The sequence below is a fragment of the Elephas maximus genome, chromosome 27, assembly GCF_024166365.1.
Source record: "Elephas maximus indicus isolate mEleMax1 chromosome 27, mEleMax1 primary haplotype, whole genome shotgun sequence".
NCBI lineage: Eukaryota > Metazoa > Chordata > Mammalia > Proboscidea > Elephantidae > Elephas > Elephas maximus.
The window spans coordinates 16,447,449-16,463,661 of NC_064845.1; the positions used below are offsets into that span (position 1 = coordinate 16,447,449).

Below are 16,213 nucleotides of genomic sequence, written 5' to 3' on the forward strand. Positions count from 1 at the left end.
CTACAGTTGGGAGGAGGGTCCAATGTAATTTCTGCAAGTTCCTTCTGAATTCTTTAAAACACAAAGAAAAGTTATATGAAAATGAGTATGTCTTCACTCTCTTAATATTAATTTATCTCATTCAATTGTTGTATTTCACCACTAACACTTCCCTTCTGTATGCTTTTAATGAGAAATACTAGTATTATATAACACATCACACACAACAACAACAAAGTAGGAATTCCTACCACAATGTTGAGGTGACACCCACCAAGAGCGATGAGACTGGCCACTCCCAGTGCACGCAGCCTATGGAGGCGATGCTATGATTTGAATTAAAACTTCATTAAACCACTGATGGCATTAACCAAAATGTCTCATTTAAACTGAAAACTTCTGCTACGCTATGTATGGGTCATTCTAACTGCAGATTTGTACTGGAACACCCCCAAATAGGATGGAAAGCTGATCATATCAAGTTGAATGCAAGCATCTTGACTGATCCAATCAGCTGGAGAGAGGAATATCACCATCTCATTCCAACACTTGAGACTGCTCTCAAAATATATTATCTTATTCGTCCCTGAAGCCTCTAAGGTTGGAGCGGGTTGTCACTTTCAGATTTGACACTATTCCTTCGATTAGTGGAACTATCCTAATAATATGTGAATAATTATTTTTCTGGCATTGAATGAGCTTCATACAGACAAAAACAAAGTTTTTTTAAAAACCTCCTCTGCCCTCATGGTGTTATTTCTTACTTTGATTCTTTAACTGTACCTAAACCCCATGTACACAAATATATAAACACAAACAGTAATAGTGCTACACTGTTTCCTAAAACTACATTTAGCGACATCTTAGCCACATTCATATCTTATTAGACACAGGGTTTGTTAAACCAACAACAACAAAAACTTCTGAAGACCATTTCTTCCCTTTGCCTTGATTTTTAAGTATGAGATTCATGAACAGCTGGATACCTGCTGTCTGGTAACTAATGTGATAGTACACAGATGTGAGCTGACTAAACCAACCACCACCGTACCTTAAAAAACACAAGAATTTGAATAAGAACATTTACTCAAACAATTTCATTCTACATCTTTTTTTTTTAATATTAATTTTATTGCATTTTTGGTGAAAGTTTCACAGCAGGCTAGTTTCCCATTCAACAATTTCTATACAAATTGTTCAACGACACTGGTTACATTTTTCACAATGCATCAACATTCTCATTATTTCCGTTCTGGTTGTTCCACTTCCAGTAATCTAGTTTCCTTGGCCCCTCACCTTCTCGAGAATCTTTGTTTTAAAGTAACTGTTGACTGTTTGGTCTCACACAGATGACTTTTTAAAGGAGAGTAGTACTCATGGGTGATATTCTTTATTTTGTGAGCCAAACTGTTATTTAGCTAAAAGGTGTCCTCAAGGGATAGTGTCAGTTCAAGGTTTCAAGAGCATCTCAGGGCAGTAGTCTTAGGGAGTCCTCTAGTCTCAACTAGTCCAATAAGTCTGGATTCGCTAAGAATTTGATTCTTTAAGAATTTGAGGCTCTGTTTCACATTTTTCTCCCATCCTATCAGGATCCATCTATTGTGGTCCTGATAGGAACAATCAGTAGTAGTAGCTGGGCACCATCTAGTTCTTTTGGTTTCAGGGTAGATGAGGCCGTGGTTTGTATAAATAGTCCTGTAGACTAGTTTCTTCTGAGTCTTGGGTTTCCTTCTTTTTCCCTCCAGACAAGGGGAGACCAATAATTGTTCTACATCTACAAATGAAACTACTAGAATAGACAAGGCTCCTTCTATAGGACTGGCAGCAACTTCCTGAAGAACTGTACACTACTAATACAATTTCCACTTGTCTAAACCATGTGATTCAAGGTTGGGAGGCATTATGAAGCAAAACAAGATCAATAAATACAAAGTCAAAAAACTTTCATTTTAATTCTTCTGTTCCATTAACTGAGAATCCCTGGGCAAGAAGGCTACTCAGACCTGCTGCTCTTTCTCCACCTGTTATCTGTACGATAAAATGAAAGGTTTACTAAGACGAACTCCATGATTTCTTTTATCTTTAAAACACTATAATTTCCTCTTAACACAGATTCTATGATGTGTTTACATGCATACGGCCCATAATTAAAGGACAGAAGTCTCAAAGATCTGATTACAAGAACACCTTTCATGGATTCCACACAAAAGTATAAAACAGGCGCTTTAAATCTATATGGATAAGTCCAGGTTAAAGAAAGCAAGCTGAGCACACATATATTCACCTCCTACCCGTTCAGGACTCCAATGGGAGGGAAAAAAAAAAAGTACAAAAAGGAATAAACCTAAAACAGCAAAGAGAATTGGGTGGTCACCAATGGATGAGAAAATTCAGTACATTCCTGGAAGACAAAGTGAATGAGTGTAAATCAAATAGGTTGAGATGGCCAAGTGGGGGCTGCAGACAGTATAAGGATATAATAAAGTCACATGCAATCAAACAAATATCAACAACAAAAAAAACAGAGATTTGATCTATTCTGCCTAAATACTATGACTCAATGCGCAGCCCAGAGATCATGACGTTGGACTTACAGACAATGAATGGAATCTTAACAAGCTTCTTGGTCTGGTACCAAATATTTACATTTATAGTAAGTACACAGTTTATTGGTCTTCTACTTATAGAAAAAGCACAGAAAATCAATTTAGGTACATTACAGACTTGAATTTTATTAAGAACTGACAAATCTGTCTCAGAAGAAATACAGCCAGGATGCTCCTTAGAAGCAAGGGTGGTGAGGCTTCATCTCATGTACTTTGGACATGTTATCAGGAAGGACCAGTTTCCCTGGAAGACACCGTGCCCGGTAAAGCAGAGGCTCAGTGAAAGAGAGGAAGACCTTCAAGCCGCTGACACAGTGGCTGCAATGATGAGCTCAAGCATAGCAACAACTGTGAGGATAGCGCAGTTTCGTTCTGTAATATATAGGGTCACTATGAGTCAGAACCGACTTATCGGCACCTAACAAGATTTTTTTTTTAACAAGAAGAAGTAAAATCAAGTGCGGCTAACAGAAACCAGCCAGAAGTAGATAGGAGGATAGATGGGAGTAGGTGAAAGAAGAACAAAGGTGTTACTATGTCCATTTTACAAAGTGGGAAATCAAGAAATTCTGCTGAAATCTGAAGGAACAAGGAATAGAGGCTTAAATATAGTATTTCGAGTACAAAGACAATCAATGATTTTTCTTTTTTCCTATCACTATCATTAACTAGGAAGAGAGGAAAAGGAGGCACAGCAGGTAAACAAGCTAAGTCCTCACACTTCATAGCAAGGAGTTAAAAATATTACGTAAGGTTAACAATTCAACAAATGAGGTATGTTATTTAGAGTTGTGCAGAAAACCAATAGAAGAACTAAAAACAGAAATGACTACAAGAGTATGCTTCACAGGAATGGAATTGGGAAGCCAGAGTGTTTGAATAGAAGACTGCTGCCTTTCATTACAAACTTCTCTGCACTGTTTAACTTGTTACCAGAAACACGAATAACTTTTATAATTGTTTTTAAACTAAGAGAACCAAAAGAACAGACATTCAAGATAGCATGTTTAATCCTTCAAAGAACTATTTTTAACGTAAAAGAACATCTTCCTATATGCTTTATTGCCCCTTTTGACTTAAAAAAAGAACTGATAAATCATAATTTTCTGTCGCAGAATTATATGATGGAACTGAAACCCCTCCAGATGTCAATAATCCCAAATCTATATTATTCAATACAAAAAAGCAGTTTACTGATAAATTTGATGACTCTGAGCAGCGTTCAATGTATTAAATTTGGAGCCACTGTTACCTAAGAATGCTGTATTTCTCTCAATAGGAAAGATTACGCTAAGAATTGCTGTTTAAACGGCTGTAAGATGTCCTGCTGTTTTCAATGAGAGCAATTCAATTCTATCTCCAAAGTTGTGATCATGCTATGCATTAAGCTTCTCAGTCTTGACATGTAGGATAAGGAAAGTAGCTATTTCAGGCACTGTCCTGAGGGTAAAGAAAAATGAAAAAGTATCAATAATTCACACTTACACTGTACCTTTCACATGATGATCTTAAGGCATTAAAAGTGAATTAAATAAATCTCCTCGAACTCTCTAAGTATTACTGCTACGAGTCCCCATTTAAACAATATGAAAACTAAAGCTAGTTATTGTACGCTGGGAAGGTGGAAGACAGGCCATTACCTTGCTAAGTCAAACACAAAACTTCTCCCTTCTCAGAACACTGGAGGCAGAATTTTTTCTTTAGACGTAAATCAACTAGACAATTGCCTGAATTTCTGATTTCCGTCTGGCAGTGCCACTTCTTAGGTTATTATCATACAGAAGACAGCAACTACACAAAGGAACTGAGAAAAGCGAGGAGCAAAATATAGACTAGAGTTCAGTCTGTACGACTCTCATCTGATACTTTAATGGTTCTAAGAATGGTAAGAGTACTGTGTGTGAATGCCATTTGCTATGGGGGAAAAATAATCATAACAATCATGATTCGTTCAATCAGAACAGGCGGCCTGGTGGCACACTGGTTAAAGTGCTCAGCCGCAAACCGAAAGGTCAGTGGTTCGAACTCACCAGCTACTCCACGGGAGAAAAATGAGGTAGTCTGCTTCCATAAAGATTTACAGCCTTGGAAATCCTATAGTGCTATAGGTCACTATGAGTAGGAATGGACTCAGTGGCAGCAGGTAGTAGCAGTACCAAAATTATATAGCCCAAGCCCACTGCCGTCGAGTCAATTCCGACTCATAGCGACCCTATAGGACAGAGTAGAACTGCCCCATAGAGTTTCCAAGGAGCGCCTGGCAGATCTGAACTGCCAGCCTCTTGGTTAGAAGCCATAGCACTTAACCACTACACCACCAGGGTTTCCAAATTATACAGAGTGAAGAAAATATGAGACACTCCTTTTAACAGCAAATTGGATTAAGAGTTCAGAAAATGAAGGACTGACATGTTTAAAACACACACATTTTGGGTAAAAGAAAATGAATATGGGGATACACAAGGTGACCTCTAACCAGTCTGTTTTTTTTTTAACACCCTCACCCTACCTAGTTGACTGCATTCCTTAGTCACCTGAGAACCCCTGTTCCAACTAATTGAATCAACCGGATAAAGCCCTCCCAAAAGAACTTACTCATAACAAGAAAACATTATAATAAGAAATTACAAAAATTTTTTACATCTCAAAGTAGACCCTGAATCAACCTAGAAAATACACCAAACCCAAAACCCATTGCCTTCAAGTCGATTCTGACTCCTAGTGACCCTACAGGACAGAGCAGAGCTGCTCCGTAGGGTTTTCAAGGAGCCACTGGTAGATTCGAACTGCCAACCTTTTGGTTAGCAGCCAAGCTCTTAACCACTGTGCCACCACAGGGCTCCAGAAAACACAGTCATTTTAAATAATAAGCCTAGAGTTTAATTATGGATAGTGATAAATACTATACACCTATGATTCTAAGAAGCCACTGATTTAAGACACACCATCAATTAAATGATTGTGAACATCAATTGTAAGATGCACCCTGATTTCAAAGACATTAAAAAGTTTTAAAATATATATTTTAGAATCAAGAAAATACAGTAATTACAAAGATTCTTTATCTGTATAAATACTACGACTTCATTCTTATGTGGAAAAATTAAATTTATACGAGCCCATACAATAAAGTTCACATTGGAATACACCAGAACCCACTTTTCAACCTAACAAAAATTTAGAGTCTGAAACCAAATGCCATTCCTAGAACAATATTATACTGAGCATTCAATAAAGCCACACTGTCTACTCTGAACAAAGTTAATTTCAAATCAATCTAATTTAAAATTCATATGTGTCAACACATGAAAGCAGCAGCACAGTCAATTTAGTGAAAATCTCAAAATAGATGTTTTCCTGAACTGACTAGTCAATTTAACCAAAAGCATCAAAATTTGTCACTGCAGACATAGTCTGACTTCAAGGCCTACTTTCAAACTACATCCTAGCAAATACAGTAAGAACTATATAGGCGTATCAAGAGAACAGACTGCTAAATACATGACAATTTTTTAAAGGACTAAATTCTTGCCAAAGAGCAAAAAGACAACAAAGATATAACTATAATCTTCCTCTCTCCTAACTCTTAATAAAAAAAAAAAAAAATTTATTGTTTAAAAAAAACACCCATTTAAAGTTCTCTATGTCATACATCACTTTTCAGTAACGCCTGAAAACTGAAATCTTCAAGAAAACATGTTGCCACACCAAACTATTAAGTCTATAATTCTTTGGTTTCAGACTCAATTTTTGTTAGGCAGAGACGGGTAGAATGGAAAAGAAAACATAATCCAACTACTATATTTTTATACAAATAATATATGCCTTCTATGTTTGTTTTCCATCCACTCCCCCGACGAGGTATTTTCATTAGCACCGCTATGCCAATTTTTTTTACATGTTACGATAAAAAAAAATTTTTTACATGTTATTATAAAAAAAATTAGCACTGCATGCTTATGAAAGTACCTTGTTGGGGGAAGGTATGACTGGCAAACAAACGTAGAAGAAGCACATTATTTGTGTAAAAATACTGTATATGCTGTTTACAGAAGAAGATCCACTTAAGTCCCAAAGACACTGGTAGGTTGAAGGTAACAGGATAGAAAAAAAAAAAAAAAATTCCACGTAAATAGCAGCCAAAGGAGAGTAGGAGTGACTGTACTAATATCAGACAAAACAGATTTTAAGTCAAAATCTGTTACTAGGGAAAAAGGCTATTTTATAATGAAAAAAGGGTCAATTCATCAAGAAGACATAACAATTATAAATATATATGCAACTAACAACACAGTCCCAAAATATATGAAGCAGACATTCACAGAAGGGAGAAATAGGTAGTTCTACAATAATAATTGGAAAGTCAATATACCATTTTTCAATAATGGATAAAACACCTAAACAGAAGATGAATAAGGAAATACAGAACTCGAATATTATACACCATCTGGACCTAAAAGACATGAACCCATCACCCTACGACAGCAAACAAAATGATCATTTCTCCAAGGCACAAAGATCATTCTCTAGGATACACCATGTGTTAGGTCACAAAACAAGTCTCAATGAATTCTAAAACACTGAAATCATAAAAAGTATCTTCTCTGACCACAACAGAGTAAAACTAGAAATCAATTACAGAAGGAAAACTAGAAATTTCACAAATATGAGAAATTAAACAACAAATGGGTCAAAGAAGAAATCACAAATGGAATTAGAGAATACGTACAGACAAATGGAAACGAAAGCACAGAACACCAAAACTTACGGAATGCAGCGAAGACAAGTGTTCAGAGAGAAATTTACAGATACAAGTGCCTACGTTTCAAAGAAATAAAAAAGATCGCAAATCAATAACTTAACTTTACACCTTGAGGAACCTGAAAAAGAAAACAATCTAAGCCCAAAGCCATCATCAGAAGGAAGGAAATAATAAAGATCAGAGCAGAGACAGGAGCTCTGGTAGCACAGTGGTTAAGAGCTACAGCTGCTAACCAAAAAGTCAGCAGTTCGAATACACCAACTGCTCCTTAGAAACCTGAACGGGCAGTTCTACTTTGTCCTATGGGGTCGCTATGAGTCGGAATCGACTCAACAGATAAATGTTATACAGTAAAGAAAAATAATATAGAGAATCAACAAAACCAAAAGTTTGTTCTCTGAAAAGATCAATGAAATTGACAAATCTTTAGCTAGACCAATTAGGCAATAAAAAGATATCAAATGCATCCAAATTAGAAAAGAACAAAACTACTATATTCACAGACAACATGATCCTATATATAGGAAATCCCAAAGAATCCACAAGAAAGCTGCTAAAATGAATAAATGAATTCAGTAAAGTGGCAAGAGCACATAATCAACACGAAAAATCAGTTGTACTGCTATATAACATCAATAAATAATCTGAAAGAAAGAATAGAATAAAATATCTAGGAACAAATTCAACCAGGGAGGTGAAAGAATTATACACTAAAAGCTATAAAACATTTTTGAAAAAATTTAAAGAAGATCTAAATAAATGGAAAGATATCCAGTGTTCATGGATTGGAACATTTAATATGAGATGTCATACTACTTCAAGCAATCTATAGATTCAGCGAAGTCCCTACAGAATTTTAACAGCCTTTTCTGCAAAAAAGCCAATCCTCAAATTCATATGGAATTGCAAGGGACCCCAAAGAGCCAAAACTATCTTGAAAAAGAACAAAATAGGAGGATTCACACTTCCAGACTTCAAAATGTACTACGAAGGTACAGTAACCAAAACAGTATGGTTTGTTGCTGCTTGCTGCTGTCAGATGCCGTCAAGTTAGCTTCTACTCACAGCGACCCCGTGACAGAATAGAGCTGCTCCATAGGATTTTCTAGGCCGTAATTCTTATGGAAGCAGATCACCAAGTCTTTCTCCAGCAGGGTGAATGAGTGGGTTTGAACCACCAACCTTTTGGTTAGCAGCCACATGCTTGACCACAGCACCACCAGAAATACAGAGCAATGGAATAGAACGAGAAGTTCAGAAATAAACTCATACATCTATGACTAACTCATCTTTGACAAAGGTGCATGTCCATTCAATGGGAAAAGAAGAGTCTCATCAATAAATGCTGCTGGGACAACTGGATCTCCACAGACAAAAGAATGAAGTTGGACTCATACCTCACACCATATACAAAAATCAAGTCAAAATGGGTCAATGACCTAAATATAAGGATTAAAACCATAAAACTCTTAAAAGAAAACATAGGGGTTGTTATTGTAATTGTGTCCCTGAAAAACATGTGTTGGAATTTTAACCCCTATACTTGTGAGAATAGGGTATTCTTTGTTATATTAATGAAGCCTGCCTGTGTAGGGTGTATCCTAAACCTAATCACTTCCGAGTTATAAGAACAGCAGATTCGACACAGAGGAAAACTTATAGGGAAAGACAAATGCTACCTGATCAAGATGGAGGCAGAGGAATTTACAAGCCCGGGAACTGTGAGGATTGCTGGCTATTAGAAGGTGAAATAGACGAGGACCTCTCCCTAGAGCCATACCCTGAATTTGGACTTCTAGCCTCCTAAACTGTGAGAAAATTAATGTATGTTCTTTAAAGCCACTCACTTGAGGTATTTCTGTTACAACAGCTCTAGGAAACTAGGGCAGAGTTAAAGCTTCAAGACTTCTTGACAATAGATTCTTAGATATGACACCAAAAGCATGAGAAGCAACAACAAAGAAAGATTAGACTTCATCAAAATGAAAAAATTTTTGTGCATTAAAAGACTTTATCAAGAAAATGAAGAGACAACCTATAGAATGGGAGAAAATATTTAGGCACCATATATGTGATCAGAGTCCTGGTGGCATAATGGTTAAGACCTCAGCTGCCAACCAAAACGTCAGCAGTTCGAATCCACCAGCTGCTCCTTGGAAACCCTACAGGGCAGTTCTGCTCTATCCTATAGAGTTGCTATGAGTTGGAACTGACTTGACGGCAACGAGTTTGGATTTTTTTGGTTTTATATATCTGATAAGGATTTAATATTCAGAATATATAAAGAACTCCTAAAATTCAAGAATAAAAAGACAAACAACTCAATTAAAGTTAGCAAAGTTCACATATCCTACCATTAAACTCATGAAAAAAAGATGATCTTGAAGGGGGGAAAAAAATCCATGAACTACATGGTTCACATCCCAGAAAAATGTTTAAATGAAACAGAAAAACAGAACTTAAGTTGATAAATTGATACTAAAAATAGAAAGGTGAAAAGAATTGTGGTACCTTTTGGCACTAGTTGACAATTTAGCAGCTGTTTTGCTGGATATTTTTCCCTCCTTTTTCTTGGGCTGAACTTGCTCTCTTTCTGGTTCCTGCTGAACACTTTCACGTTGGTCTCCATCGGAACTTCCTCCACTAGTGCTGGGGCTGTCATCAACTCTTTGAGCCTCAGTGGACATTTTAGATCCTGGATTAAAGAAACAAAAATCATTTACTTAATCAGGGGGATGGGTCTACTGAATAAAGATAAGGTTAGCCTCAAAGCTGAACAAGTAAATTGTAATTAAAAAAATGGATAATTTGGTCATTTACAAATGGCTTTAGGATTTCCCAAAACTCTTCAACATCCATTCAAAATGTATCGAAGAGAAAAATGAAAAAATACAAAACCTGTATGTTCATAGCAACATTATTTGTAACAGCCAAAAAGTGGAAACCATCCAAATGGTCATCAACTGATGAATGGATAAACAAAATACGGTATATCCACACCATGGGCTATCATCCAACCATAAAAAGGAATGAAGTACTGATACATGCTGCAACGTAGATGAACCCTGAAAACATCATGCTAAGTGAAAGACGCCAGTCACAAACAGCCTTATGATTTCATTCATACAGAATGTCCAGAATAGGTAAAAGGCAAATCCACAGAGACAGAAAGTAGACTAGTGGTTGCAGGCAGGGTGGGGTGAGAAGTAACTGCTACTGCTAGTGGCTATCGGCTTTTCCTTTCAGGATGATGAGTATGTTCTAAAATTAGATAACAGTGATGTTGCATAATTCCATGAATATTCTAAAAACCAGAGTTATACATTTTAAAAGGGTGGATTTCACAGTATGTGAATTACATCTCAATAAAGCTTTTACTTAAAAAAAATTGAGCACCTCCTCTCTACTGGCCACTGTACTAGCCCTTTAGTCCCAAGACCGTGAGAACTTCTGTCTAGTGGGTAAGCCAACTTGCTAAGTGCTGTAACAGAGGTTAGTGCAAAGTCATAGGAAGAGAAAAATGCGGACATTTTCACATTCACACCCAATCACTACATCCTCAGGAATCGGCTAGGGTTAAAATCCTATCAAGCAGCCAATTGTTTTAAGTAACCTTCGAGGTAACAGAAGAACACAAACGTCTGCATGGATCCTAAATAAAAACTAAACCATCTGACAGTAGTGTCAGCACTGACCCAGCAATATATCAAGCAACCATGTTTTATAAGAGATGGAGACTCTAGTGAGACACTGAAGAGCGTATTCTTTTTTTTTCACAGCTGGGATGACATATCCCTCAAGCTTTCAAATCCCCTGTGCCCTGAGTTCATGCTCCCCAGGCAGCTCTCTGATTACCAACCCAATTTCTTCACTACCTTAATACCTAGGTAGTTGTTACAATCTAGATTGCAGACACAAAAAAATTCCAGTGTGTGTCAACTACCTATCTCGACTGTCATTCTATCATAATCAATTTCGGAGTTTGATCACTGTGAATGTATCCCTTGTGACCCAACCAGCTTAGATCGTACTGACAAATCCAGAACTGAGCCAACAAAGCCAATACCTAGATTCTAGGTGGACCTGTGTCCACCAAGGCACTGTCACTTAATAGTCTCTTTGAGTACCTTCTCAGACACCGCTCCCTTTTAAAGGCAAAAACACAAACAGAAATATAGACCCTAAGCTGTTGCAGTTTCTTCTACTTCTCTCAAACTAATATTTAAAAAGCAAAACTACCTAGATTTAAGAAGTGCCATTAACAATATGAAATATGCCTCTGCAAGTCATAAACTGAACCAATTTCTTTTGAAAAGGACACTGTATTACTCTTAACCAAATTAGGACTTGAAATAAAACCATTACTGATAGGATCAGGAATCCGAATAGGTGAACTGTACCTCAAATCAAGTATTTTTTTATTTCAATCATTAGTCCAAAAGTATAGCTAGATAACACTGATGAAAAGTCATCATCACCAAAGATTTTATGCACGGCCTGCTCTAAACCAAAGCAATTTCATAATACAGATCTTTAGTGGATCCTGGTAAAAAGAGCCAAAGACTGGGAAGGATCAGGGAGCACAGAACGGTGAAGAGTCCATCCGAAATAGTCAGTGCCTCCACGGAGACAACTATCCACGTGCACACCACCACCCATCTCAGATCCAACAGCTCCAGGCCCCCATGCCAAACAAAATGAAGTCCTCCCACGCAGCTCTGAGACACACTGATGGGAAATCTAACTGCCTCCCTACCTGTTCTGTAAATGGAGAAGAGGACATCAGTCTCCACAGCTGTGACATCTTTTATGAGCACTAAAGTCACTTAATAGAACATTGAAATTTTATATCAGTATGTTTCATGTCTAGCTCTAATAGACCTAACATATTTCTTGCTTTTTAGAAGTTTTTATTCCATTTTAATTCTCCTCCTGGACTTTAACAAAGATTTTTTTCAATGTATTTCCATTCAAATATATGGGAAGTGTAAAACCTTATTAAGTAATGTACGTAAGAGCACATCAGATAGCGCACATACGCATGGGAGTGAGAAGAGAGTGCATCTCAGGGAAGGCCCGTGGATAGAGCAAATGCTGTCAGCAGTATTTTAAGAAATGTGAAATGAGTGAAAAATCACTTGATATCTAAAACCAGAAGCAGTCCATTACATGACAAACACATGGAAACCTAACAAAAATAAATTTTTTACCGAGGCTGCAGCTTCAGTTTAATAAACTAAGATTTAATAAACTACCCCTATGGTTTCAGTTATATATTAGGTGCAAAGCTAGACATTCTCAATATTCACATCTATGTGCAATTACATACTTTATCTATTAACGATATGATTACATAACTACTTAAAAAGACTACTCAATAGTGCAATCTGAGCCATAATCTGAAACTCGAATTTCATAATATCAGAGGAAAACCAAAGTCGAAACTAGTCCCACAAGAGAAGAATCAAAAATAACACTAAAAATGCCCAGAGGCATGATTTCTATAGTTTCACAATATAGAAAAAAATTTATTTCTACTTTTGACCTAAAATGCGTTATTTTTTCCAAATCTTAACCTATCAAATGATAAATTAATCTGAGCCCACTGATAACCATGAAACTTTTACAAATGAAGTTTTCCTATCTCTTTTTTCAAAACCAAGAATAAGCAGACTTTCTGCTGGCTCTGTGTTTTGAATCCCTGATTAGAGAAAAAGTCTGGGGGCAGGCGGGGGGGAATTATTATACCACTCAGGTTCAACTAATTTTATGAAATCAAAGTAGTCTATAAATCATCTTAATTAGTCTTAAGTATAAAATTGGCGTTTTGTCTCTCTGAAGTACAAATGAATGAAAATTCCCAAATCAAAATTTCTTCAACATTACCTTTTAAATTAACGTCTCAGAATTATCTTTGACTAAAGTTAATTCCTAAATAGCTACTCTGGTACGATCATCCCATCCAAAGGGAAGACAAATTTCAATTCCGGGGCTATAAGCACAGAGCTACTCTCCAATGACAGTTTCAAAGATATTAAGATATTTAAATCAATATTATTACTTTGGACCCACAAAAACCTGGTTTCTCAACAAAAACAAAATAGTACAGTAGACTTACCTAAAATTTGTGTTAAGAGTTTGCATACTGTTCCTCCTTCAACACCAAAATTATCTAAAAAGCTTGTATTAGCCATGTACCCTTTATTGTAATTACAGTCCTGGTAATTAGCAATATACAGAAATGAGATGCTTTTTCATTTCTACATCTTGCTCCATATAAATGAAATGATCTGGCTATAAATATTATCTGTGATGTAAAAGCAACTTCAGTCACTCCATGAGGCCAGATAAGCCTTTTATCAGTAAGTATCTCACAGTATAAAGCTGCAAAAGCAAGTATTCATTTCAGCTTTTCTAACAGAAAAACCCTCCACTCTGTTCCTTGATAGCTTGCTATTTGTCTTCCTAGTCATGTTTCTAAACTTTCCTAAAACGTAAAATTATTTGTATTATATACACAACCTCTAGCGATATCCAACTTTTAACTTAACTGTAAAGATACTTATGCAGGACATAGTAGTGGGACAAGTGAATTTTTAAAATAAGATACCATGGAGCTGGAGGAAAGGGTGCTATGCCCTGGAGGAGAAAGAATGGGGCTATGGGGGGGGGGATAATTATATCATCAGCATTAGCCCACACGGGAAACTCCAAGAGCCACGGAGCATCCAACCCGTCTGAGTAAAAACACTGAGGTTTCCAAGGTCCAGGTTGCATTATCATATATTCAGAAACGTACTTTTTAAAAGAATCAGGGATAAAAAAGAGCTGACAATCTTTCTGAAGCGCGAGATAAAGTGAGGGTCAGCCCAGCGCCTCCTTTTGTACTTGTAAATAAAAATATTTGAGTAGCCTCTCAAGAATACACAATACAAAACGATGAATCTCGGAAACATGCAAATAGATCTAACAGCCACCGAGCCCAGGATGATGTCTTTCTAAAGCGGCCTTAATTTCCTTAAGGGAAGATGGATTGGACATTTCTGGTTGGCCGTGGGGGAAAAAAAAAAAAAAGCCACAAGAAGCCACACTTTATCTTCATTAGAAATGGTAAAGGGCAAAAGGATCAGAACATTAGGAGAGAAGGGGAAGGGGGTGGTAAGAGGAGGGGGTAAGAACAGAGGGAATTCAGTTACAAACCAGGCCGGGGAGGGCTGCAGAGAAGAGACCAGAGAAAAATGGGGTTCGGCTCCCAACTGTGACAAGCGCCTGGCATCACAAAAGACCAACAGGGCACATACCCCACACCAGGGCAGACACAACACGCCCCACTAGGTCTTCCCTGGGCGGGCCTCGGGGGTGCGGCGGCGGCGGCGGCGGGGGTGCCAGACCCGGCCCTCGCCAGGAGAGACACCATGTGCAGCAATTACGCAATTAGGGAAAATAGCAAAAGATCAAGCCGGGCACTTTCCGCCGTGACATTTATCCTGTACTTTTGCGAAGACTTAGTTCCAGGATGCGGCTGGGAGAGCGAAGAAGCCGGGAGGGCAGCGAAGGATGGGGAACTGAGAGCTGGGGGGGTGGAAGACGGGCAGGGAGGGAAGGGGCAGAGCACGGGGGGGAGGGGGAGGGGGAGGGGTGGAAAGGGCGAGAAACCGGGCTGGAGGCTCGCGGGGGGGCGCGGGGAGCGGGGCACGGGAGGAGGGAACCGGGGCGCAGAGGTGGAAGCGAGACCTGCGGCGGGGAGGGGTGGCCGGCGGGGGAGGGGGCGCCCGCGGGGGAGGGGGCGCCCGCGGCGGGGGACGCCGGCGCGGCCCGGGACCATACCTGAGGGAGGGGCGTCCGCGCAGGTCGCAGGCTCGAGCTGAAGCCCGGGCAGGGAGGGTGGCCGCGGCGCGAGGGCAGGAGGGAGGCCCTGGAGACGGGGTGTCCCCGGCCGGCCGTCTAGTCACCGAAGCCCAGACCCGTGCACCCGACCGCCCCGCCACGCCTGCCCCCGTGGCGATCGCGCCCGCCCGCACTCACCGTCAGCGCCGCCGCCGCCGCCCCCGGCCGCTCCGGCCCCGGCTCCCGAGGCTGCTGCCCGCGGCTGCCGCTGTGGCCGCCCCTGCGTCCTGGAAAGTGAAGCTCCCACCTCCGCGAGCCGCCGCCGCCGCCGCCGCCGCCTCCTGGCCGTCCGCGCGCGCGCCCGCCCAGTGCGCGTGCCCGCGCGCCCGCCGGGAGAGACCGCGAGAGCGCGAGCCCCACGTCGGCCGCGCCGCGCGCCAGCCCTCCCCGCGCCCGCCCCGCCCCTCCTCCGCCCGGCGCGCGGCCGCGAGGGGCGGGGGCGGGCCGGGCGCGCGCACGGAGGGCTACCCGCGGCCGGGCCGGAGGCGGCGAGGGGCCCGCGCGCCAAAGTGAAGTGACGGCCGAGTCCCGCGCGCGGGCGGCGGCAGGGGTGGGCGAGGGGCGTCCCATGGAGAAGGAGCGGCAGGGGCCGGGAGAGGTAGAGGGAAACCGAGGCTGACGGGGCAGCTTCAGGGGAGGGGACACTGGGACCTTGACGAGCACGCGCATTAAAGGGATGCGCTGGCTGGGGGTTGCCCTAAGACGATGCGGGGTGGGGTGACCAGGGAGGTGTTTTCCCACCCCCACCCCCGCTCCCTGCAGCCCTCGACTTCACACTCGCCCCGAAGCTCTCGCACAGCAGCCACAGGGACTGACCCGGTTGGCACACTAACCCAAACTCGGACGCGTGGTGCCCACATGCACCCAAGATGGGAAAACTCTGCCTTGGCCTGGAAAGTTCGCCCGGCTCAGGCTGACTCTTCAGGCGACACCGTAGCTCGGAGGACCTGCCTGTTGGCTCGCCCGGGGTCAGAATGCA

General features: G+C 40.5%; 1 protein-coding gene across 1 annotated transcript in view; it reads right to left on the reverse strand.

Annotated features, from left to right (window-relative positions):
- LOC126068478 (ubiquitin-conjugating enzyme E2 E2) overlaps positions 1-15,510 on the reverse strand; it is a 351,907-nt gene extending 336,397 nt beyond the window's left edge. The window contains exons 1-3 of the mRNA XM_049871039.1: positions 15,373-15,510; positions 9,859-10,042; positions 1-51 (exon numbers count right to left, since the gene is read on the reverse strand). Of these exons, the coding sequence (XP_049726996.1) occupies positions 1-51; positions 9,859-10,034 (227 nt within the window). The 5' untranslated portion in view covers positions 10,035-10,042; positions 15,373-15,510. The remainder of the gene's footprint in view (positions 52-9,858; positions 10,043-15,372) is intronic.
- Positions 15,511-16,213: the final 703 nt, after the last annotated feature.